General features: G+C 40.5%; 1 protein-coding gene across 1 annotated transcript in view; it reads right to left on the bottom strand.

Annotated features, from left to right (window-relative positions):
• Positions 1 to 6278: 6278 nt before the first annotated feature.
• The window catches only part of ST7L (suppression of tumorigenicity 7 like), an 82526-nt gene continuing 60971 nt past the window's right edge, over positions 6279 to 27833 (bottom strand). The window contains exon 14 of the mRNA XM_060231227.1: positions 6279 to 6694. Coding sequence (XP_060087210.1) covers positions 6645 to 6694 — 50 coding nt within the window. The 3' untranslated portion in view covers positions 6279 to 6644. The remainder of the gene's footprint in view (positions 6695 to 27833) is intronic.

Below are 27833 nucleotides of genomic sequence, written 5' to 3'. Positions count from 1 at the left end.
CTGTATTTTTCCCCTGGCAGAATTTATAGCAACAACATATCAGGAAGGAGAGTTTCCTTCTTGTGGAGGACTGTGCGTTTTTTTGTGGGGGTTTTTTGCCAAAAATAGGTAGAACTTATCAGGCTTTCATCTGTGAGTAATGGTGGATATGCTTTATTCTAGTGGTCCCGCTATGCAGATCTTCTGGGATGCGGCATGAGCACTGAGTTTATATACCTCCTGCTATAACTGGAGCCTGTATCAGTGTTGCCAGATCATTCTGGACTCCACTTTCCAGGGCCTCTCATATGGAGAAAGGATCAAGAATATATATGTGTGTGTTCCAACACTATTCTTTCATCAGTTCTAAACAAATTTCACTTTCATGTCTCAGGCAGCGGATATCATTATTATGATCACATTTTGATCTATTTATATGTTCTGCTATTGGTCCAGGGAATTTACAACTCTGAAAGTTGTCTCTTGTACTGGGAGGAAAGTATGAAACTCACTGCGTGTATAATTTATACACTGGATATGTGTGTGAACTGGTCCTCCATTGTTGCTAGATTTCCACCCTTAAACACATCAGTAAAATTCTAGAACACCGCTTCCTCACTTACACATGACTTCCTAAAATGATGGCTTCTTTTCATTTATGGTCCTGAGGACCCCCTGCCAGGAAGTCATTACTGGCCAGCACTCTCTTAGTCTGAGCTTTCAAACGTTTGCCTCTGAAGATCTACAAAAGTGTGAGATACAGAACAGCAGTTCTTTGCAGTTTTTGTGGATTCAACAATTGCTGCTTAAAAGCAGAGCACATATGTAATGAGCAGAGACAAATAAGTTCAGCTACCACTGCAGAATTACAACACCGGAGAACAATTTGCTGCATTCCTTCAAAGGCCTGTATGAACCCAATCTCCTAAATAAGTACCAGACACCAAGTGCTCCGTAAGCAAACAGAGCCCCTGAAGTGCATAAATGAAATAAGTAAAAAGCTTCACATTACATATAAACCAGCCGTTTGCACCTTGTTATTAATGGTCTTGACTGTGACCCCTGAACCCAGCCTTGCTTGGAGTCACGAATCCACAAGCCTTGGCACCTTTGCAATCATTCCTAAATGCAGGAGGAGAATAAATAAAACTGTCCAACTTTAAATCAGATCCAATAAAACAGAATTTAGTTTCAAGTAAAACTGCATCATGTACCTTTCATGGAGAAACTCCATCCAGAGATGACTTGTTGCCTGAAAATATCACAGTCTGCCTGGCCTAGATTCTTTGGTTGCTAGTATATTTCAAGAAACAGGAAAGTTGGATAAGACTGGATTGACTATAATACAAAGTGGAGGGAGACAGGGATAACATATATAAGAGCTGCCATCAAAACATATTAGAACCTGCACATTAATCTGGGCCACTTTTTGCATGACCTTTTGTGACGTATCAGAGGGACTACAGTCATGTAAGAGAAATCCACAGTCAAATGTCCCTCCAGTGCCAGCACTGCTCACTCCTTCCAGAAGAGATGGCTCTAAACAGTAACTAGGGTAGATCCACCTGCCATCAAGTTTTCAGAATCCCTGCTATTCTGACAGTGCCCCAGAAAGGGAGCCAACACTGCTGGTATGTCCTTGACTTGATATCATTAGATTCTGACCCCTTAATTCTTTCTCCAATCTTTTGAGGTTTTAAAACTATAGACGGGCTAAGAACATGTATACGGTACCTGGCAGGCATTCCCTGAACCACACTCAAAATGGCTCAGCTCACTGGAAAGGTAGGCAGGAAAGAGGAAACCCCGATGTGCACTGCATACCTCTCTTCCACATCCTGCCAGTTCCCTTTAAGATTCTTCAGGGTTCCCTCTTATCCCCTTCTTGTTTGGCACATATGACAGATAAGGAGTTATAAAGCTTGGTTATCATCAATGCACTTTTGATAGTTAAACACTTCACCTTTGTCTGATCTGCAATCCTGCAGGAGAATTCCATCCAAAATTTTTCTGTGGTCAGGCCAGCATGGGTTCATAGAATCACAGAGTTGGAAGGGACCTTACAGGCCATCTAGTCCAACTTCCTGCTCAATGCAGTATCAGCCTAGAGCATCCCTGACAAGTGTTTATCCAGCCACTGCTTAAAGACTACCAATGAGGGGGAGCTCACCACCTCCCTAGGTAGCTGATCCCACTGTTGAGCAACTCTTATTGTAAAAATGCTTTTCCTAATATCCGGCTGCTTGTCTTGCTCCATTGCTGGATCAGTTAATGGTTTTAGCATGATCTGTTAAACAAATTTGCTTCAGTTTTGGAGAAAGGGAAGTCTAGCCATTAGTAAAGCACCTTTTACTGTGCTCAGACTTCCCTGCACTTCCAGTGGCTTTAGCCAGAACTGCATTAAAAATGACTTTTGGCTGGATGCTGCATGAGGCTAGCTTCCAGGGCCCTCCAACTGACTTGTGTCCCCCCCCCCTTTTTTTTTTTGTCCCCATCAGCAGCACAGGCTCCAGTAACAGAATTCTTTCAGTTAAACAGTTGACAACTCTACCTGCAGGATAGTGAAAAGGGAAGGGGAGAAGCATAACAACTTTGAGACTTGGTGTGTTCTTGTGATCCACCACTATATCTGCAAAAGCCAGTTCTGATGAAAAGGACCAGAAGTCCTTTTCATCAGAATTACCTTTCAGATTCAGGCCTGGTACTAGTTATCAGTCTGAATAGAAGCTGGTGCAGCATAGTAGCTAAGAGAGTGAAGTATAATTTGGGGGATCCTTCTTTTGTATACTGAAAGCGATATACAAACGCCAGTGACAGACTAAAAAAGAGGACTTGGGGCAGTAGTGAATAGCTTTATGAAAATGCTGACCCAGTGTACAACTGTGAAAATCTCATGCTGGTCGTATTAGAAAACTGAGAATAAAACTGCCACCATCATACTGCCTTATAGAAAACTATGGTGAATAGTATGTGGAATACTGTGTACAGTTCTGTCACTGTGCCTTAAAAAAGAATATTTTAGCGCTTGAAGGACTGTACAAAAGAACAACCAAATAATCACGGGGCTAGAGCACCTACCATATAAGGATCAGTTACAATTCTGTGGGCTGTTTAACTTAAGAAAAAATAAGGTGAGGATAGAGGTCTATAAAATTATGCATGGTGTGCAGAAAGTGGATGAGTTTTACTCCCTCTCTCATAATACTAGAACTAAGGGGTCATCCGCTGAAGGGTGAGTTTCAGGACAGACAAAAAGAAATACTTCTTCACACAGTGCATAGTTGTGAAACTTGCTGCCACAGAATCAGGTGATGGCTGCCAACAAGGAAGGCTTCAAGAGGGCGTGGGTAAACTCATGGAGGAAAGGATTATCAGTGGCTACTAGCTGTGATGGAGATCTACTCTCTCCACAGTATCAGAAGCAGTATGCTTCTTTATATCAGTTGCTGGGAACCATGGGCAGGAGGATGCTATTGTCATCCTGCTTGTGAACTTCCTAGAGGCAGCAGGTTGGCTGCTGTATGAAGAGAATGCTGGATTTGATGGGTTATTGGTCTGAACTGCCTTGGCTTCTATGTTCTTTTTTATCTACCAAGAGTACCAGCTTGCCTGGACAATGCACCAGGCCTGAATATCAAGCACGTTTTCAAAGGCTAAGCAGTCCCCTCAGCTGTGGAACTTCCCTCCCTTAGATTTAGCCAAGTATGAGTTTCAGCACTTTCAAGAATCATGAAAAGGCTTTGTTCAGTCTAGGCAGTAGGAGAGATCATTTTAAAATAAATGTTCCTCCTGGGAAATCCTAGAATTGTGGTGGTTTAGGAAATAACTGGTTCCAAAGTAAGGTAATTCTCTCCTGGAGTTTGTAATTTATACAAAACACCTGGAGATTAGTGGAATACAGCTGTTGTTGGATCCAGCAACAGAAGATGCCAGTGGCAGTAGATCTTAGTCCCCCTCCTTGCAACACCCGTAGTCCCTTCCAAGCCTGGCAAACTTGATTTCCAGGATTATGGGTCCTGTGTGGTCCAACAGCCACAAGGACTGGTGGACTGAGAAAAGAACAAAGTTGAGCCTCCTGTCTCTTCTGCTAGTGAAGCTGCACTTGCAGAAGAGGCAATACTTTCCAACCTTTTCCCCCATCAATGCAACCCTTCAAACTACATTGCTATTATTCCAGATAAGCCCCATAACTACAGAAATCAAATTTCCTAGGGTAGAATGGGTTGTTATGACAAGGCCAGCATGGCAACTTCTGGCATCAGTAGACTGCTGGATTCAACCTAGTACCTGCCACTTGAAATTCACAATGGCAAAGAAAATAAAGGAATTTATCTGTTTGGAGAATTTACATGCCATAACTGCAAAATTAAACCATGAAATCTAAAATGGAGCAAGTTCTTATTCACAATGTGCAATACAAAAATAGAATCAATTTCTCATGAAGTGGAAGCAAAACCACTCCAGAACACAAGGGTTTGCATGTATACAGCAAAGTTCTGGGAACTCTGGGAACTGACCAGTGCCACATTGTTAAAAAGGATGGCTATCTACAATATATCGGACTGGTGACCTCTGGCCTTTGTATCTTAACGCAAAGAATTAATAAAAACAGACGATTGTCCACTTTTTTTTTTGCAAGGCAATTAGGTATGATGAAATTCTGAAAAACTGGAGAACCGAGCAGGTACCAACTGGCTTGCTTCATCCAATATGGCAGAGACATTTTACCTAAGCTGCCTGTGTGGCTCTCTGAAGTTAAAAAAAACTTCTACTAAGAATTGCTGGTGGTATTAGACATTATAGAACACTGCCAGCTCTTACATTCACTCACTGCTAGTGCATCCAGCTCTAGTACACTCATGTCAAAGAGAAGACAGTGAGAGAAACCAGCTCTAGGGAGTGATACATGGGAGGCTGTGCTTCATCTATAACCCCACACATATGCTGGAAAAGGTTCAACTTTAAAAAGCATTATATCGCTTACCTTATGGGCCCCTGTGGATGGTGAAGTGAAATTGCACAAGCACAACACGTCTATTAATCATCACTGTGATACCAGCGTGAGAAACAGCCCCTGTGGCTTATGTTCACTTCAAAAAAATATTGAGGGGGAAAACTTACCTCTTGGTAGCTGCGTAGTTTCAGCAATTCATATATCTCTCTTTTTTGTCATCATAAATGAATACGAATATTGGTTTGGATGGGGTGACAGACAGTAACATAGCTGCAGGATTGTGATTCAAGGGATTTTCTCTCCAAAATGAAGAACAGCATGAAATATTAGGAAAGAGAATGTGGAGAAGCTTCTCCAACTTTCTGATATTAGTTTGGGGCCGAATGAGATACAAATGTTTAGTGGGGGCGGGGGGGGGGTGTTAAATGAAAACCTCACTACACAGGAAAAGTTATGATCACGGAATCATGTGAACAGTAGTACTACCTCACACTTTGCAACCAGAAGTCAGCCTCTCTGTGGGAATAAAAATGAGCCTTTGTGTAGGTAAATTTCCTATGCAGTTTTGTAGTGTATAAACTTTTTAATGAAGCCCCAATATTTTGGATTAAATGAACATCCTAGCAAAGCCTCTGACTAAAGGCTTGAGAGATGCATGTGCCATCCAATGCTGCATAACCACTGAAAAGAGTTTAGGCCTCACATTTTCCCCAATGTATGTGCTGCCTGGGAGTGAATCAGAAATAGAGTTGGGGGGGGGGGGAGTATAAAGCCTGAGCTGTGTGAATGCTTGTGTATGGTCATAGGTCAAGGCAAACATCAATTCTGTCTGCTGTAGTTTGAAGACATTCCTCCCAAGTTATCAATCTCCGTCAAGCACTACAAATAGTCAAGCAATTCCAGAAACAGTTGCAAGTGCCAGTGACAAAGGCCACTTATTAAGTTTTGATTTATACCTCATCAAATGGTAATGTGAAAAAACACATCAGAAACATTTAATCCATTAAATTTGGGAGGAATTGTATCAGCTGCTTTGGTGGTCTTTTAAGTAATAACACAATGTTTTGCTTGCAAGAAGTATGCGGCCCCAAGGTCTTTGATGATCACATCCAAAGTATGACAACCTGATATCCTGCCCTCTTGTTGAGCCTGAGATACCTCACAGAATACACTGACCACAATGTTATTGTAATACAGCTAATCACCAAGAACGCACTGCAAAAGAAAATTAACCATAGATATAAAAACAAGACAACCTGGGAGACAGCCTAATAAGGGTCAAAACAGGGTCTCATTCAAATTTTGGGCATTGAGCATTTAAATGTACTTGCTGTTCTGAAGGAAGTTTCAACACACCATCTACCAAATTTATTGCCTTCCAGAGTGTCTTATACAGAAAGCAGTAGCTTCAAATGGTACAGCTAATGTTCAAGTGAGCACAATCCCCTTCCTTCACACACAAAAGAAGCTATGCACTCTTAATTAATATAAACACTATGGCTTAAGGAGGGATACAGCAACTCTCAAGCACCAAGAACAGGCTGTAAAATGAAGCAGTCATAGAGCTTGTCTTCTTTCACACCCTTAGCTGCAAGTGCTGTTCTGCTGGGGGTGCTGATGGTAAAGTTCCTGAGAACAATGGCTGGCCCAGCCATAAAGGTCCTCTCAAATGTGGGTCAGTTGATGCCAGAGACCAGCAGGCATGAGGCGCTCAATCTTCTCCATCATGAAGCTCAAAGGTGACAAGAGAGTTCCAAAGAACTGAAATATTTTAAAAAGAGATGAAATGAATTTTGAAACTTAAAACCAAACACCACAAAAAATCTTCCTTCACAGAGGTCCAGGAAACATTTTCTGTATGCATCACTAACAGAAACAGATTTTCATGAAAACCAGTGAAATAATTTTAACAGTCCAACCGAACTAAGTTTAGGACATTAAAACATCACCTCCCCAAATCAACAAACTGGGATAGAGAGAAATATAAACAACAATGTTTTTTTGTATTCTGCAAAATCAAGGTATTTTAAAAAATCGTTTGCTTTTAAAAACTCACAAAGTAAAACATTGCTTCTGTCTTCTCTGCAAAACAATTGGTAACATTTGGAAGTGGAGGGAGAATAGAAAAATAGGTAGAACAAATTACAATCCAGGGGGTAGTTAACTGAATAGGTAGTTAACAAAACTGCACTATTAAAAGTTGAAGTTTAGCAAAACAATAGATGGCATGAATATTTTTGTCTGATTAAGAATGCTAGCCTTCTTTCCCATTTTTTTTCTTACAATTCAGTCAATTCTAGACATTATTTTCCTCAGAATTGTTCTTATTAGAGAAAAGCAGAGAGTGGAACTTTGATGACCACACTGACTTAAAGAAAATATGGCAGAACTAGAACAGAAACCATAAGTACAATTTTCAAGCCATTAGCTATAATCATTTAATAGTATCTTCATTTCTGTTTCAACTTTATACCAAGACAAACATGCACTATACTTGACTTTTTAAATAAACTTTTAACCTTGTTCAGTCCTTTCACATTCAGCATTCATGTTACTTTAAACAACAGATCATCCCATCTTCTCCTAACTGCTTTCTGTAATCTGCTAAGACTTTTCCCTATTCTTTACATCAGTAATTAAGTCCAGAAAGTTAATGTTAAAAATACTACTTTGTGCCAATGGCTTCAGGATGTGGCAAATGTGCTATCCACAACTGCCTTGACATAGAACAGTTTGTGACTGAGTTCCACCAGTATATTAATGGAACTTTTAATCACAAGATCATTCTTCATATCCCAAGAACATACAGAAGCCAATCCCTAAATTATCTGCCTCTCTTGTATTAAGAACACCGATTAAGATGCTGATTAGCAGAGGAAGAAAAGTTTGCCTTTCAGTTCTACACATTCAGTTTGTGGGAGAATGTCTCAGGCACTTTAAATGCAGAATATTATTCATTATACCTTTCCAAGTCATATAACATTCTCACAGATAAGCAAAAGCTTCAATTGTTTATAAATCTGAGATGTTCAACAGCTGTGTAGTAACTTCATTTTTCAATGTCACTTAATGAGCCTCAAGAAAACAGTGCAGGGATTTATTCCTATTACAAAATCTGTTGCCGTACAGATTAGTAGAATGAATGTCCTGGGATTCAGAGGTCTATTTGGCATAATGTTGTGTCTCCAAAACAATATACAGAGCTCCAAAATGATTGTGGAAGAATTCTCTGAAGGAGATGGCAATGGGATGACCTACAAGTGGTCATTTCACTCTGTGTCAATGACAATCATCACCTAATTTTGCCTAAATTTGGAGGTTTCAGCTTGGGGGAAACCATCCAAGGTTTTCTAAGGGAAGCAAAAACACAAATTAACCTTTCTCAGGAAGCTTCTGCACATCTCTGCATGAGAGCCACTGACACTAGTGTGTCATGGTAATCAAATAATGATGTGGCTGCCATCTGCCTCTTATCAACACTGGATGGTTGGGATGGGAGTGTGGCAGTGCAATCCTACACAGAATTCCTCCAGTCTACATCAGCTGAAATCACAAAGCTTCAGTTAAGTAAACCTGTAAATCTTTTCGGCATACAGAAAGCAATGACTTCAGTAGTACTGTCACCAAAATGTAACATTTTTGAGACAAATGTGAAGATTCTCTGCTCACGTTTAGTTTTCAGTATGACTATCTGAAGAATTTTTAAGAAGTATGAGAGGCAACTAACAAACTAGTGGAAGGTTTCTACATACTGTAAACACAAGGCTGCCTTCCAAGATCTATGACTGAGCCCCTGATGAATTCTACAGAACTTCAGGGTATTGAACCTTCTAAACAAAGTGTGAATGTGTGTAGGGAAACTTTAACAGATTAACTAATCTGATTCTTCTCTGAATGCCTGCTGTATGGTAGTTCAACGGCAAGTACTATAGAAGCAACTGGCTCTTCAAAAACACAAGAAGGTGTTAAGAGGTTTCCAAGCTATGAGTACTGGTTAATTCAGCTTAAGAAACTAAGCTAAGATAACAAATATGCACACAGTTTCCAAGAAATTGGCAGATTCTCTGTAATATCAGTGAACATGAGGTGCAAGGGATTTATGAACCAATAAATGCTGTATTTTTGCAACAGAGAATTCAGATATAGCACCACCTGCAACTGCATGCATAAAACATTATTGAAATTTAGAGGACAGCTCCTGCTTGAAGAGCATACCAGAATCCATACCTGCTATTTGGAATCAAAAGACAAAACGTTCAGTTTCTATGATTCAGTTTCTAAATAGTGACAATGTTCTTGAATATGTGCAGGCACTTACTTCTGTAGCAAGTGTTTAAACTTAACAACTTAAATGCCTCAGGTATGGAATAACAGAGTGGGGATGGGAACAAAAACTTAATGCTGAAGGGAAGTTCTATTTGGTCCATCTCCCTAATTGTAGTCACTGTCCCATCTCCCCTGTGGGTGAACCATGGTGAAACTGACTAGACCAGAAGACAAGCCTAATCAATTTTACTTCTACAGCCCTCCCACTGCCCACAGTTCTTTCCCTGATGGCACTGGGCAGTGTGTGCAGTTGCGAGCAAGGGTGGTGGAGCACTCACAAGTGAGCATGCGGGGGTGGGTGGGGGGCAACAGCAATGGCCATTGCCAGAAGCCCCAAGTCCAAGCTACTGCCCCTCCTGAGGGTATGCTGACAACAGTCCTGGTGCCTGGGATTAGATCTTCCTTCAGGACCGAATTCTCTAAGTGGTCCCTGCACCATACCTAAGTGGTCCCTGCACCATATCCCAGCCTGCAAGATATTGCCCTATGTACAGTTCTGAATTTAGGGTTATTAATGATAAGTGAAGTTACTTTAATATTATTAAGAACTACTGGTAGAATTTTAAGGACTGCAATCAGGATTCATTTTTCCCATCTTCCCCTTCCTGCTGCAGTATGCTGTGTGTGGGGCATCTGGGAGTCAGTAGACCCTCAGAGAGGGACTGTGGCTCATATTGCAGAGCATCTGTTTGGCATGCAGAACATCTCAGGTTTAATTTTCAACCTCTCCAGTTGCAAGGGATTAGGTTAACAGGTGATGTGACAGACCTCTGTTTGAGAACCTAGAGAGCTTCTGCCATCTGAGTAGACAAATATTGACCTTGATGGACCAGTGGTCTGTTTCTACATAAGGCTGATTCATGTATTCATAAGGGGTTCAACATGAGGTGGAGTCTGCAGTGAAAAGGGACTATTAATACAAAATACTATAATATTCTTAACAACTGGAGCTCTTAATGTATATACATTCAGTTTGTTTAAAATTATAACCTGATGTGGAGCAGTAACTAGGTAGTCTCAATAGAAATCTCTGTAAATCATATCAGTTCCTGAAGTATATTAGATGCGCAGTAGTAAACACATTTACTCAGGAATAAATTCCATTGAAGTTAATGTGGCATTTAATGAAAGATACCCCGGGATTATATTACACAGAACTGAACAAATTCCTCTGTTAACTGCATTGTCAAGAATGCAGGGGGCCAAAAGATTGACACCTCATTTTGTTCATTTTGGCATCAATGAAAATGAAAATATTAGGTAAATTTCAGCAGCTATTAGTCCGAGGTATTATGCCACAAGACAGATTCCAAATAGAGACAGATGAAAGAAAATCGTCACTGTAAACCAGTTGATGAATATATATATTTGTATTATGATACAATTCTGTAGTTCTTCTAGCTACAGTATGTTGTCCCAAATCAAACTCATCTTGAGTTCACTCATATGTACAAGGATTGAAACCTCACAGCTCCAGTCTTAAGATATCTGTGCACCTGGTACATTGGTGATCAACTTAATCACTCTCCCCCACAAACACAAACTCAGAATGACCGTAATTTTTTTAATGCGCCCCTCCCTCAAATTCAGACTGCAGACAGGAAAACAGTAGAAACCCTGTATATTGTTCTCAGAAGTGATTGCTTCAAAGCCAGCACTTCTGTTTTGAAGTACCACCAGCAAGGCTTCCGAATCAGGTCATTACTGAAGGAGAACATGTCTTTTGACTCTTTCCTGCACTGCTAGGAAAGCTGCCCTGAGATGAGAATGGATGTGAGAAAAGAGGACCTCTATGTTCCACATCCACAGCTCCCTCCCTGCTTTGCTATAACAACAACATTCCTGACTTAGTCTTTACTTGGGCCAATGAATGTAACAAAACCCAGTTAGTCAGATAGCCTTTTAGGTTAAGATACCACATAAACAAGCTCATTGAACAGTATCCCTGTTTCCCACTGGGATATCCAAAGCTTCTAAAAATCATGTCTGAGTGAAATCTCTAACACTTGATGCATCAAAAAGCAAACTGTGCCCACCAGATCCAATGGAAAGCTTCCATTCATTTCAATTTTGCAGTTATGTGCCAGTACTGGGTTTGTGCTGTTGGCATATTCCATTGTGTATATGCTGTAGCTATTAAAAGACTCACTGTGGGTTTTGGCCTCTCAACAACTTTTTGCAGTTTGGCAAGAATCTTGTCTGGTGATTTGATTGTAGAGGAAACAAATGAAATATTATCCACTGAAAAATACGTAAGTCATTGCTGTTCCATCAAAGAAAAAATATTGAGATTGTTCTTATACAGGAGTATATAGCTGACAATATGGATCAAACAGCTAAAGGACATCTAGCATCTTCTACAGTAGAATACAGCAGACAGTATGGAATAAACAACTAAAGGACATCTAGTATATTTTATCTGCATTACACAGAAGAGTTGGATGAAGTGACAGAAGACAACCCTTTAAGAGCATTGCTAACGTAGGATAGCATTTATTATCAGGCAGCAGAGATGAAACTGTATGATCTACCACTTCCAGATTGCTGCTACTCCTCCTCCTGAAAACTTTAAAGAAGTAAAAGCTATAGAGAAAACCTTGTTTAGGCCTTAAAATTGCCTATTTGTTATAGTCTAGATGCTGAGACCCAACTCCCCCACATTTAAGGCCCAGTTACATTGTTTCTGGAAGTTCCGTTTTCTGCGCTGTCAACAGTTTTTGAAACTTCAACCTTAGGCATGTGTGGAAAACAGAGTTTAAGCCTTCCTCACTGTACTGTTTTTTTCAAACTTGACACTTCTCTCCCTGCATGCTATGGTCCCAATCCAAATCACAGCTCTGTGTTTTAAGTTTCAAAAATAACATGCAACTCCCCACGGATGTTTGGTTTGACAGGGCCCAAGAAACTGAAACAGTGTACCACATAGTTAGGTCCTCAGTTACTAGAGAATGAAGCTCTGTTTTATTTTATTTAAAAACTTAGTTGATTATTACCTTTCTGCTACAGTGCTCAAGTGCTTTACAACTTGAAATGGTGCACTGGAAGCATAAGGCAAATAGGGAAAAGGTTTGGGGGTCAAGAGGATAATCAGCAAATTCAAGATTTCAGTTATTTAACTCATTTAATACCGAGGGTAGGAAAGAAGTAAACAGAAGTCTTCAAAAAAACATGCAATAATAACAACATGAAAATAAGTTTAAAAATTATAGCAGGTTTAATACTTTATCTCATTTAGAGGTTAAAAATGTAAAGCAGGGCCCAACTCCCTAAACATGTATTCAAGTTATGTTTGAGGTTCAAGATGGCTTCAACTACATGGCTGTTCAACTGCTTGAGACCTGGCATGATTTAAAAAGTGAGAACAAAGGAAAGCCAAGGTCAACTTTCTCTTTTCTAAAATGAAAATATTAGGGGAAAGATGAGCTCTATCCCCAGCAAAAGGGCCAAAGAAAACCCTGAGAATCACACTTCCTAAAGGCGACAATGCTTCTTGTGCATTTAGATAAAATTCTCAGCATTGAGAAGATAGAAGCAGAATACACAGTCTCCCCACCAAGCTGTCTAAACTCTCCCCTTGCCAAGATGAACCAACAAGAGCATATTAAACTAGTGCTCCAGGATTTGCATGGACCTCCTGTGACCTTTTTGGCTTAATTCAGCACTGATTTCAACCTACAAAGATATTAATAGTAATATACTTCCAAAGACTAACTCCTTTGTAGCATTACAACTATTACCATCAGCTAAGCTCAACCTAACCCTACAAATCCACATGCAAATTTCAAACAACAGACCTGTACAGAGGCATTTGCATCAGCTACCACATAATAGTGAAATTTCTTTCTGGAGTTCTGAAAAATTCAGAACCAAAATATTTTCCTGATGAGTTGCAAACCTTTGGCATCCAGCAGTTAAGTTTAGCAAATATAGGGTGATTTTAACCAAGCTGGATATTCTGTTTTTATTATCCTCTATGTTTAGAGGTAGTATCTTGCTGAGAAGAAGCTGCTAAGGGTAGGGCTGCCAAATTCTGGGTTGGGAGATACCTGGAGATTTGGGGGATGGAGCCAGAAGAGAGTAGGGTTTGCAGAGGGGTCTAATGCCATAGAGTCCACCTTCCAAAGTTGCCATTTTCTGCAGATGAACTAATCTATGTCACCTGGACATCAATTGTAATAGTGGGAGATCTCCAGCCACTACCTGGAGGCTGGCAATCCTATGCTGGGGAACAACAGCAGGGGAAATCTGTAGTCTTATTTTCCATTTTTGTACATCTTCTGGGGCATTTTGTTATTACTGTGGGGAAAAGGACGTGGAACTAGATGGATTATTGGTGTTATCCAGCAAGGCTTGCCTTAGTATCTCTTAATATGGTAGCTAAGATGTGTGCTTTCTTCCTAAAAAATGAAGATTATACTTTTTTCCCAGAATTGTTTATTCATATGCGAATATCATAAATTAATTCTCATGTGATGAATCAAGTAAAAGTTCTCAACATCCACATTACTCACAAAGTAAATTATCTAGAGCCACACACCAAAGTTTACTCAGAAGCAGAAGAAACCAAGACTGTCAGTTTATACTTAAATAACTGGATCACATTTTGTTATGGGTAACTAATGCCTTTAGTATCAGTTTCACTGGAGAGATCTTTTCCTATGGTCTGGAAAGGAACTCCTCCAGAAAAAATAACAGAATACAAAATCAACATAAGCTAGTGCAAGTCTGTTTTGTTTTTCCAAATGAGGCTACTCCTGTCCCTGGGGAAACTGATAGAAATAATCGTGGTAGCAAAACATTAAATTAAACAAGTGATCAAAAAGTTTCCATTAAGTGATTTAAAAGTTCTCATTAAGTAGTATTTCAAAACACAGTTACAAAGTATTCACAATTTGATTTTTTGCTTACACATGGTAATCCACGTGCTCCCTATGCAAACTAGGTGGTAAAAGTATTTTGGGTTACAGAAATCCAGCAGGGGACTTCACTGAGCAATTATTTGTTAGTATAACATTTGACCTTGTATCTCTTTTGGACATCAGACAAACTCTGCAAATACAGTCATTCAAGAATTAATCAAGCAGATAGTTACAACCTTGTTCCTGCAAAGAGAGCCAATTATGAACAGCACACAAATGTGTCACTGGCATCCAAGTATGTTTTCTCACATAATAGTTAACTAACCTTTGTTACCAGACTTCTATGATTCCAATTCAGCATGGGAAATAATTGATTTCATGCAATTTTCCCATTTAAGATAAGCTATTTTGTTCTGGTTTTGCCCTCATTCAAAATATTACCTGGATGCAGGCTATCAACATTCTTTCCATCCAAGTTTATTTATTTATTTTGTTTGATTTATATCCTGCCCTCCCTGCCAGAACAGGCTCAGGGCAGCTTGCACGTTTATGTATATATAAAACATAAAAGTACATTAACATAAAAACATAAAATCATAAAAATAAAAACATTTCAAGTGCTATATTAATCTGTAGATGGCAATCTGTTTGATAAAATGGATAGCTGCCTAGTCTGTTTTTATATCATGTTTTACTATTCGGCTGTTCCAGCTGGATGTTCTATATAAAGAAAGATCTTAGGTTCATGCTAGAGGTGGTCCAGATGTTTCAGAGTCTGTTGTAGGCTGTCATCTTAATTTACAAATGCCTGGTGGAAGAACGCTATCTTAACGGCCCTATGGAACTGTGTGAGCTCTCACAGGGCCCTCAGGGATCTTGTTCCACCAGCATGGAGCTACAACAGAAAAGCCCCTGATTCTGGTCATCATGAGCCTGGCCTCTTTGAGACCAGGGATTGAGAGTAGGTTTTGTGACCCTGACTGAAGTACTTGCTGGGGAGCATGTGGGGAAAGGTGGTCCTGAAAGTATGCAGATCCCTGGCCATAAAGGTAAGAATGAGCACCTTGAAATGGACCTGGTATGCAATGGGCAACCAGTGCAGCGCTTTCAGCACAGGTTAGATGTGCTCCCACAAGGGAAGGCCCATTAGTAGCCTGGCTGCAGCATTCTGCACTAGTTGAAGCTTCCAGGTTTGAGACAAGGGCAACCGCACATAGAGGGCATTACAGTAATCCAGTCTCGAGGTGACCGTGGCATGAATCACTGTTGCCAAGTCGTTGCATTGGAGTGATAAAGGCTGGTTTGGCAGTGGCTGCCACCTGGGCCTCCATTGTTAAAGAGGAATCCAGGAATACCCCTAAGCTTTTAACCTTAGGCACCAACGTAGGTGGCACTTGCACCTGCTGGGTCAGCCATAGCTTTCACAGGAGTTGTCCTTGAAAGGGCAGCTGCTGTAAAAAGCTCTCTCAGCCCCACCTACCTCACAGGGCGTCTGTTGTAGTGGAGGGGAGGAGGTAGAGGAGATTGTGACCACTCTGAGATTCAGAGTATAGGGCGGGATATAAATCCAGTATCTTTTTATTCTTCTTCCATCCTGTGACCCGGACAAAAACCAGATTGAAAAATGTTGAGCATGGAAGCGTCATCCAGAAAACTCTGTAACTGCACTGCTACCTCCCTCTCAATAATCTTGCCCAAAAAAGGCAAGTTTGACACCAGCCAATAGTTTACCAATATGGCCAGGTCCAATGATGGTTTCTTTAGAAGGAGGTGGACCACTGGCTCCTTAAGAGGCTGAGGGAAGATCCCTTCAGATAGGGACCTGTTAACAATTTCCCTCAAGGGAACCCATAATTCTCCATGGCCAGCTTTTATTAGCCAGGATGGGAACGGGTCCAGATTACAAGTGGTTGAGCATACAGTGGAGAGTGTTCTGTCAAATTCCTCCAAGTTGAGTGGAGTGAAATAATCCAAAATCTGACTAGAAGACATACATGGAGCCTCAAGTTCATTTACTGTTTCAACTGTAGCAGGGAGGTTATGGCGGAGCGACAAAATCTTTTGTCTTGCTATTGCAAAATGATGATTTCATGCAAACATGTTCCTCCTCAGCCATTTATTTATTATTTATTTATTTACGTTATATTTATATCCCGCCCATTCTGTACAGACTCAAGGCGGCTAACAGCATAAAATAGACAGCAAACAAAAACAATATTAAAACAATAAAACAATCAGATAAATGACAATGGTGCTACTTCAGGCGGATCATGTAATATTTTCTTTCTCATGCTCACAGATCCTAGGCAGTTAGCAATAAAAGCACTATGGATCCAGATGTGGTGGCAGCCCTCTCCCATTAGATGTTATATGCCATCCAAAACAATTCAGTCTTGCCGGCCCTGCGGAACTGCGATAAATCCTGAAGGGCCCTGCAGGGTGTTCCAAAGTATTGGGGCTGCAACTGAGAAGGCTCTTGCTCTGGTGGAGTTGAGCCTAGCCTATTCTAGCCCAGGGACAGCCAAAAGATTTTGAGAGCTTGATCGCAGTGCTCTCTGGGGAACATGTGGGGGAAAAGTTCAGTGTAAGGAGTACAATGTGATGAAAACTCGATATTTTAGAGCAGCAGTTCTCAAACTGTGGGTCAGAATCACAAAGCAGTGCCAGTGAGAAGACTAACACGATAAGCTGGGAGAAGAGACTAAGTGGCAGTTTTGGTTTGCATCTAACAAATATGCCAAATGACCATGAAATACAGACTGTTGCTAAGCAGTACCATATATTTATAAATATTAAACTTGAAAAATAAGTTTGTTCAGTGATAACTAGAGATGGGAAAAAATCTGGGATTTTTGAAGGGGGACTTTAAAAAGAAAAAAATAGCTGTCCTGGGGAAAACTGAAATATAAGCAATGCTTACTCTTTTATCAAAGCTCAACACTGTATTAATTTAACATATAATGGATCATTTATAACTTAGGTAGCACACAAGATTGTACTATTCAGAATATTCTGAATTTTACAAGAATGATAATACAGTCCTAAACAGAATTACACTTTTCTAAGCTTGAATGGATTTAGAAGTATACAACTCTCTATACCAGCATTATAAATGCTTCAGTTGAGCAAAATTGTGAGCATACGGCCCAATACTGGAGCCAAAGAACTACAAACTCCTTAACCCATGTCCTTCCTGGCTGGTTAAAGCCTGCAGGGATGGTATTCAGGTCCCTCTAGGAGAAATAATCAATTTGTCCCTTTCTTCAGGGACCTTCCCAGCAGGGCTAAATGAGGCAGTGATTCATCTGCTCTTGAAGAAACCAACATTAGACCCTGCAATCCTAGCTAACTACCACCCAGTTACTAATCTCATAATTTCTAGACAAGGCAGTTGAGAGAGCAGTGGCCGAACAACTCTAGGCCTTCCTGGATGAGATGGCAGGTGTCCAATAAAATCTTGGCCTCCCTTGCTAAAGTTCACCATCTTCATGCGACCCAGACCAAGAAAATCTAGAGACCAATGGTGCCAGATGGAAATCTCTGCACGTGGATAAACAGTGTGTTCTGTTTTTAGTTTATACTGTTATAAACTGTTTTAACTGTTTCACATTTTATATTTAATATGCATTGAAACTTTTTTGGATATGTTTTAGATTTTGTTCCTGTGATCTACCCTGAGCCCACTTGTGAGGAGGGCGGAATATACATCTAAACAAACAAACAAACTGCTGTTACTTTACATATATATATGAAAGGTATGGAAATAGAATTGAAATATTGAAAATAGAAAACATGCAACAAAAGAAAGTTTATGATCTGGCAGAAATAGTCTTTGTCACAATAGAGCTAGTACCATATTTGGATACTAAGTTAAAACTTCGTAACACTTCAAACTCCTTCATTGTGTGTTACCATTACCATTATAATGCTACTTGTAGATCAAATTAGCCACATTTAAACAATACACCCTTTAAAATACTGTACATGTTTACAGTATAAACACAGGGATCTTCAAATGCAGATTTATAGTTAAAAAACTCCCCAGAACCCTGCACATATTGAATAAATCCTTGCTTTGAAAGCATCTTACTCATTCTAACACAGAAAACATTTCAGTGCCCCCTAAAATGTCTATATTTTTTCTTTCAGGAGAAATTGGGGGGGAAACCTTGAGGGAAAAAATATTTTTCTCTTGCCTTCTCTTCTCCATTCCTATTCTATTTCATAGGCCCCTGCCTACCTGAGGGACCGTCTCTCCCCATATGAGCCCCAAAGAGCACTGAGGTCAGCAGGGAAGAACATGCTGACTATCCCTGGGCCAAAGGAAGCAAAATTACAGAGTACCCGGGCACGGGCCTTCTCTGTTACAGCCCCGTGCCTTTGGAATCAACTCCCGGAGGAGGTACGGGCCCTGCGGAATTTGGATCAATTCCGCAGGGCCTGTAAGACCATTCTTTTTAAGCAGGCTTTTGTAGACCGTTGATAGGATGGCTGTTTAATCCATCAACGATTTATCTAGTGACCCCTGCCATAACATAAGTGAACAGAACGACATCAGGAAGATCACTGCCGTCCAAATCATGGAATGATCCAGGCAACTGGAACTGGTTTTAGATCGCTGTTTTAAATTATTGTATAATCTTATATTGTTTTAGATTGTTATTTTATATTACTGTATAACCTAATTGTTTTAAACCCTATATTGTATAACTTATTGAAATGTTGTTAGCCGCCCTGGGCCTGCCTGGGCGGGGAGGGCGGGATATAAATAAAATTTATTATTATTATATTATTATTATATTTCTATTGTTAACTGATATGACATTCCTGCATTTTATGTTGAGGAGAGAGAAAATAGTATGAAAGTTACTTTGCAGGTGGGTCTCAAGAACTGCAGTAAATTTAGAAGTAGGTTCCACCCAAAAACGTTTGAGAACCACTTTAAAGGGTAGTTTGGAACTTGGTGGAGAGGTCATATCAACTATGAACAGGAGTACTTAGCATCAAGCAAATAATTCATATAGAGCTGTATCTATTCTTAACAGATAATAAGGGAATGTGTTGTTTTCATTCCTAACTTTCGGTAATCAGTATATATGGCTCTCTTTAGCATCAGTCTATATCAGCCTTACTATCCTAGAGAGAGAGGAGAACCTGCAAAGAACTCAAAGTATAGCAGGATAGGGGGGACAGAGAATTCAGTAGATGCCTACAAGATAACTTCAATTGATGTGTACATTCAAAAGGGCCTTTAAAGCAACACAATGGGCAGGTAGCCTTCTACAAAAGAAAAAAAACCCTATTTACTCTATTCCCCCATAACACTCTCCCTTTTTACTTCCAAGAGTCTCAAGTCATCTCTCATTTTATTCTGCAGATTACACAATGGAAAACTGTACTTGTTCTTAGTAGAAAGTTCACCTGTTTGTTTGATGGGTTTTGCCTCACGCACTAGATTCCGGACAAGATGCCTTTGCAGACAGGCATTTTAGTTAACATACTGCAACTGGAGATTCAAACTGGCTACAGTGAGGTTTTTTTTTTTCACTTTTATTATTTTACCCTACCTTTCAATTCTTTGTACTGAAAAGCAAGTGATACATATTTTAAATAAAGTTATTGTCTTTACACAGTGAAAATGTATCTCTTTCAATATTGTTTGCAACTGTACTTTCCTAACAGAATGAGCCACCTCTTTTTTCCAACCTTCTATGCTATATTTTTAAAGGGGGGGGGGGTGCTTAAAGCCCCTTTCACTAGGTTTTAGAACTTTACTTTGCCGCATCTGTTACACTAGAAATATGAAAATTACACAGATAAAAGAAAACAAGGCTATCGCAGTGCAATTCTAAGCATAGTTACACCCCTTTAGTTGGAGTGTCATGAAGTTTAAAAAGTATGGGAAAATATAGTAAGAACAATAAATAAGCTTTTTCATGTTAAGATAAATATAGATTTTGAGTTGATGTTGATGAGCACTTTAGGCAATGCAATAGTAGGGGAAAAAAATCAAGATCTATTAAAAGCAATGATATTAGCTGGTAAAGCAGTAATTGCAATAGAGTGGAAAGATAAAAATAAATGGACAGAAAGAACTTGGCATAATTATCTGTTTGAATTTGTTCAATCAGAGATAATGTACATAATAAACCAAGATTTGCCATGGGAAGATAAAACATCAAGGATCAAAGAAAAATGGTCGCTTTACCTGAACTGGATGAAAGAGGAACGGAAGGAAGACATTCATTGGAAGCTTCAAGCCCTATGCCCCTGGATGAAAGAAGAAGTTTAGACAGAGGGGGGAGGGATGGGGAAGAAGAAATGTATAATGGAACAATGAGACAATGAAAAATTGTATATTTTAATTAATAAACAATAAAAATATGGGGGGGGGGAGTTACACCCCTTTAAGTCCACTGAAATCAACATCAGTAAATGAGTCTTCCTTCTCATGGATTGCTGCCTTGTCGTGGTGAGAGGGCTTGCGCGGTTCAATGAGGCTGTGGGCTATGCCATGCAGGGCCACCCAAGATGGACAGGCCACAGCTGAGAACCCAGACTAAATGTGATTCACTGGAGAAGGAAATGGCAAACCACTCCAGTATCTTTGCCAAGAAAACCCCATGAACAGAAACTAAAGGTGCCCAATATGCTACTGGGAAAGAGTGTTCAAGTAACCACAGAAAGAGTAAAGCGGCTGGGCCAAAGCCGAAAGGATGCTCAGCTGTGGATGTGTCTGATGGTGAAAGAACAGTCCGATGCTGCAAAGAACAATACTGCATCGAAGCATGGAATGTAAGATCTATGAATCAAGGTAAGTTAGATGTGGTCAAACAAGCGATGGCAAAACTGATGAACAACATCTTGGGAATCAGTGAACTAAAATGGACGGGAATGGGTGAATTTAACTCAAAGGATCACTACATCTATTATTGTGGCCAAGAGTCCCGTAGAAGAAATGGTGTGGCCTTTATAGTTAACAAGAGAGTGAAGAAGGCAGTAATGGGATACAATCTCAAAAATGACAAAATGATCTCGGTCCGTATCCAAGGCAAACCATTCAATATCACAGTAATCCAAGTCTATGCCCCAACCACTGATGCAGAAGAGGCTGAAGTGGACCAGTTCTATGAAGATTTACAACACCTTCTAGAATTAACACCAAAAAAAGATGTCCTCCTCATCATAAGGGACTGGAATGCCAAAGTAGAAAGTCAAAAGGTGACCGGAACAACTGACAAGTTTGGCCTTGGTGAACAAAATGAAGCTGGGCAAAGGCCAATAGAGTTTTGTCAAGAGAACAAGCTGATCATAGTGAACACCCTCTTCCAACAACCTAAAAGGCGACTCTACACGTGGACATCACCTGATGGGCAACACAGAAATCAGATTGATTATATACTCTGCAGTCAAAGATGGAGAAGCTCCTTACAGTCAGCAAAAACAAGACCAGGAGCTGACTGCGGCTCAGACCATGAGCTACTCATTGTAAAATTCAGGCTTAAACTGAAGAAAACTGAAGAAAAGAAGCCGTTAGGCCATTCAGGTTTGACCTTGATCACATCCCTTATGAATATACAGTGGAGGTGAAGAATAGGTTTAAGGAACTAGAGCTGATAGACAGAACTATGGACAGAGGTTTGTGACACTGTACAGAAGGCAGCAATCAGCACCATCCCAAAGAAAAAGAAATGCAAGAAAGCAAAGTGGCTGTCTGATGAGGCTTTACAAATAGCTGAGGAAAGAAGGAAAGCGAAAGGCAAAGGTGAAAAGGAAAGATTCACCCAACTGAATGCAGATTTCCAGAGAACAGCAAGGAGAGATAAGAAGGCCTTCCTGAAGGAACAATGCAAAGCAATAGAGGAAAATAACAGAATGGGAAGGACAAGAGATCTATTCAAGAAAATTGGAAAAATCAAGGGAACTTTTTGTGCAAAGATGGCCATGATAAAGGACAAAAATAGTAGGGACCTGACAGAAGCAGAAGAGATCAGGAAGAGGTGGCAAGAATAGACAGAAGAATTATACAAGAAGGATCTCAATGTCCCGGACAACCATGACATTGAAAATGATGACCTTGAGCCAGACATCCTGGAGTGTCAAATGGGCTTTAGAAAGCATTACTAACAACAAAGTGAGTGGAGATGATGGTATCCCAGTTGAGCTATTCAAAGTCTTAAAAGATGATGCCGTTAAAGTGATGCACACATTATGTCAACAAATTTGGAAAACACAACAGTGGCCACAGGATTGGAAAAGATCGGTTTATATTCCAATCCCAAAGAAGGGTAATACCAAGGAATGTTCAAACTACCGCACCATTGCACACATTTCACATGCTGGCAAGGTCATGTTAAAGATCCTACAAGCTAGGCTTCAGCAGTATGTCAATCGGGAACTACCAGAAGTTCAAGCTGGGTTTCGGAGAGGTAGAGGAACTAGAGATCAAACTGCCAACATCCAATTGCCAACATTCGCTGGCAATGGAGAAAGCATGGGAGTATCAGAAAAACGTCTATTTCTGCTTCATCGACTATGCTAAAGGCTTTGATTGTGTGGATCACAACAAACTGTGGCAAGTCCTTAAAGAAATGGGAGTACCAGACCACCTCACCTGTCTCCTGAGAAACCTGTATAAGGGTCAAGAAGCAACTGTCAGAACGGGATATGGAACAATTGATTGGTTTAGAATAGGAAAAGGAGTTCGACAAGGATGTATATTGTCACCCTGCTTATTTAATTTATATGCAGAGTACATAATGCGGAATGCTGGCCTGGATGAAGCACAAGCCAGAATTAAGATTGCCGGAAAAAACATCAGCAACCTCAGATATGCAGATGACACCACTCTAATGGCAGAAAGTGAGGAGGACCTAAAGAACCTCTTGTTGAGGGTGAAAGAGGAGAGCACTAAAGTAGGCTTGAAACTCAACATCAAAAAAACTAAGATCATAGCATCTGGTCCCATCACACCTTGGCAAATAGAAGGGGAAGACATGGAAGAAGTGACAGACTTCACATTTCTGGGATCCAAGATCATTGCAGATGGTGACTGTAGCCATGAAATTAAAAGACGTTGGCTCCTTGGGAGGACAGCTACGGCGAACCTGGGCAGTATAATAAAAAGTAGAGACATCACGTGCCAACAAAAGTCCGTATAGTCAAAGCGATGGTATTCCCAGTAGTAAAGTATGGCTGTGAGAGCTGGACCATAAGGAAGGCCGAATGCAGAAGAATAGATGCTTTTGAGATGTGGTGCTGGAGAAGACTCTTGAGAGTCCCTTGGACTGCAAGAAGATCAAATCAGTCAGTCCTAAGGGAAATCAACCCTGACTGTTCCCTGGAAGGTCAGATGCTGAAGCTGAAGCTCAAATACTTTGGCCACCAAATGAGAAGGGAGCACTCCCTGGAGAAAATCCTGATGCTAGGAAAAACAGAAGGCAAAAGAAGAAGGGGACGGCAAAAGATGAGATGGCTGGACAGCATTACTGATGTAACAAACATGAATTTGAGCCGACTTCGGAGGATGGTGGAAGACAGGAGAGCCTGGCGTGACTTTGTCCATGGGATCACAAAGAGTCGGACTCGACTGTGTGACTGAACAACAAAAATGAGTCTTGGAATCAGTGGTATGGAGATTAGCATCACACTCATACTCACCACGAGAGTCCTGTACCTTATGTCATTTATGGAGTTTGCCACCATGAGAAAGCACATTATTGTATAGAACAAGGGTGGCCAATGGTAGCTCTCCAGATGTTTTTTGCCTACAACTTCCATCAGCCCCAGCCAGCATGGCCAATGGCTGGGGCTGATGGGAGCTGGCCAGCCCTGGTATAGAAGAAAGCTTTGCAAATTTATTTTTCTACATTTCCAGCCAGGTTGAGTTTTATTGTTCTCATTTGTAACAAAATCAATGCAATGCATATTACCCCTCCAATACCAAGATGAGAACATTTTTTAAAATTACACAGAGACAGAGTAGGAAAACTGAACTAATTACAAGTCAGAATTTGCATATCCTAATTCTCATAAATGAATCCACCTTTGGTAAAATCCAGAGCATCCCACTGAGTTGTGGCGAGACCACAGAACTTGCAGCCAAAGCCCACCCCTCATTTAATCATGTGAAACAATTTCCTCTGAAACACAATCAAATATGAAAAATCAGGTGCAACTCAATTTGGGTCTATTGGACCTGAAAAAGATCGGAATTCCTGAATACCAGTATTGGTATTGTATTGGTATTTGGGTAAATGCCAATACAATACCAATTGTATTGGTATTTACCAAGCCAGTCTGGTGTAGTGGTTAAGTGCATGGACTCTTTATCTGGGAGAACCGGGTTTGATTCCCCACTCCTCCACTTGCAGCTGCTGTAATGGCCTTGGGTCAGCCATAGCTCTCGCAAGAATTGTCCTTGAAAGAGGAGCTTCTGTGAGAACTGTGAGCCCGCTTTGGTGGGGTAGGGCGGGATATAAATCAAATCAAATAAAAATAAAATAAAATAGAACTCTCAGCCTCACCTAACTCACAGGGTGTGTCTGTTGTGGGAGAAGAAGATAAAGGAGATTGTAAGCCGCTCTGAGACTCTGATTCAGACTGAACGGCAGGGTATGAATCCACAGTTGTTGTCCTCTTCAAAATATTCAGGAAACCTGAATTTATTCAGCTCCATTATACCCCATGGCAACTGTCCCCATAGGGTATAATGGAGAATTTCACTTGCTGAGTCTTGTTGCAGCGCTGCTTTAATGCAGCAAGTTCAGAAGGCATTTAAGCTTTAAATGCCTTCTGAATTCACTTGCTTAGTTGTGCTGCTGAGTAATGTTTACTTGCCGAGTCATGCTGCTGCCACAGTGCAGTGGCATGGCTCAGCAAGTGAACGAAGGCATTTAAAGAGATTATGCCTTCAAGCTGCACACAAATAAAAGCTGAATAGTATCAGCTTTTATTTGCGCGTGGCTATATTGGTAGCTGAATCAGAGTGTCTGATCTGTATTCTGCTGAATAAATACTCAAAAAATACTGAGAAGGTATTTTTTGGGTATTTATTTGTAATTTTTATAATATTGACCTGACAGACCAAAGATCTGATTCAGTATTAGTCAGCTTCATGTGTTAATGTGACAGACCATTACACAGCTCCTAAGCCATGTTGGGCCATACACTACTATTCCCTAAACTCCCACTTAATTCATATACAAAACTTGGCCAGCAACTTGATCCCACTGGGTCCAGCAAAGCCAAGGGACTCAGAAGGGTGTAACTTTGCTTAGGTTAGCTATATTTGAGTCCAGTAGCACCTTAGAGACCAACAAGATTTTTGAGTTATACTCTTTCAAGAGTCAAGCTCCCTTCGTCAGATATAGGATAGCAGTGATAATGGTTAACAGGAAAGGGGAAAATCCAACTTCCTACCCCAGAGAGCTTACAGTCTAAGTGTTCTCATACTATTAAACACTATTAACAAATCATTGGCTATGATTTAAATGACCTAACATGATCCCTTTTCTCCCTTTTATATAGCCTATAAATAGTGATATATCAAACTCTTTCTCCAGTTCAGACATAAGCCATCTTCCAATGGTAACTGGGAACTGATCTTTAGGAACCATCTTTAAACAAATCCTTTCTTAGAAGAAAAATTATCTTTGAGTGATGCTGAATGTAACTTTTAGAAGTCCATGGCTCTGGTTTTTTTAGAACAGCTTAGTACAATTGTAGAGGTGGGATATAAATGTTTTGACAATGAACAACAACAAATCATTAACATCCCTAAAGCCACAATAACACTATTAGATGCAAAGTCAGCAGCTGAAACTGCCAACAAAAGTCCCACACATACATTAAGTTCTAAATATCCTATAATATTAAAATTAGCCTAAAATCTCATCAGAAAAATACAGGCCAAGGAATCAGTAGCGTAAAAACTGACCATAAGGAGTCTAAAATGCATCAGAGAATAAAAACATTATTGCCTTACATGTAAAAGACTGTAAACATGATGCCAGGTGAACCTCTACTGAGAAGTCCCTGTGTACATTCGCCTAGCTTAAACGTGAGGACACATAGAGCAGAGCCTCCACAGATAATCTCAAGTAACAGTCAAGTATACATAAATGAAAGTACTCTAGTCCCAGACTGAACAGAGGTCACAGGTCAATTCTAGCACTTTGAATTGAGCTTTGAAGCAAACCAGGTGCCATTGTAAAACAACTGAAGAGTGACAAGATGTGTTCCCCATGCATTACATCTGCTAGCAACCTAAATGCTATATTCACTGCAGTGGACAAAAAGGAACTCAGCGAGAAATAAGCATGCATGATCCGAACCTGTGTTCCTGGGAAAGGAAAGGGGATTTTCATATTTACTTTGTAGCTGTAAAAGTTTCTGAAATAGAGCTCTGCACAGGCACAAAGCCCATGAGACCACAAAGAAGTAATCTGAAGCTTCCAAACTGCCTTCATCAGCAGCTTTAAAGACTGTATTGCAATAGTTCAATCTGGATGCAATCACAGCATGGTGGACAACTGTGGCCAAATACTGTTCCTTAAGACAGGGCTGCAGTTGGCACACCAAGGTTGATAAAATGATTTACAAGCCACAGAAGAGATCTGAACCTCCATCTGTAGCCTCAGATCAAAAAGCACTTCTAAATTGTGCACCTATTCCTTAACAGAAGTACAATCCCATCTAGAACTGGAAGATTCCAGAAGCCAAAACTGGCCTGATAATCAACCAACAGCACCTTAGCCATATCTCAACTGAGCTTCATTCATTCCATTACTTCCCCTAAACATGGGTTCAAGACATTTACCATCTCATCTAACAAAACTGGAAAAGAGAAGCAGAACTGGAGGTCATCAGCCTATTGATAACAGCTTAGCACTAACTTTGTCTGCATACACTCTCAGTCTCATCCACTTCACTGGTTTGTTGTTATTCCTCACCTAAATAGTTCACATTGCTTTCCTACTGAGAAAGACTGGATCATGAAGACATGAATACAGTGAAAAGGGGGAGGCAAACCCATTTGCTCTCAGGAGAGCTCTTTGCTCTGTAGCTCCTGTGTGATTGAGCAAGCCTGGCAAAACAAGCTGTGTTGCAGAAGGAAGCAAGAGAGAGGGAGAAGGAAGTAGATAACAGCCACTTGTTCCTGGGCCTAATAGGACCCCTCTGGGGGCCTTATCTGACTTCTGGGCCGCATGTTTGACACCTCTGCTCTACCACCTTCTTCAAGACAAATGGAATGACTCTGTCCATCAGTGGCACATCTGCCACTCCAGAGACCCACCCTCTTTGGATAGCCACTAAAAGACAAATAGGCCAAGGGTCATAGTGTCAATTGGCTAGTTACTTGCCCCATTCCATAAGTCAACTAGGGAGGCACAAGAGCACCAACTATGATAACTGGAAACTCCTAAAAGGCTGTCAGGAAACTATCTGGCTTCATCAGCCTCCTGAGGCAACAATCTTACTTGGTTCTCCACCTCTGCAGAGGTCCAGAAGTCTAAAACTTTCTCCAAGATAAAGAATCACTGAGATATCCTCCACAACTAAACCATACTGAATGGAGTCAGAAAAGAAAACCAAACTGAGCACATGTCCTACTTTATACATGGTACTATGATGTTCTAGGATAACCCCATGGCTGTCATGGATGCCACAAATCCTAAGCTACACCATTTGGAGAGGCATCAGTCTGACTACTG

This window comes from Heteronotia binoei, chromosome 2, assembly GCF_032191835.1.
Source record: "Heteronotia binoei isolate CCM8104 ecotype False Entrance Well chromosome 2, APGP_CSIRO_Hbin_v1, whole genome shotgun sequence".
Classification (NCBI taxonomy): Eukaryota; Metazoa; Chordata; class Lepidosauria; order Squamata; family Gekkonidae; genus Heteronotia; species Heteronotia binoei.
This window is presented reverse-complemented; position numbering and strand designations above follow the sequence as displayed.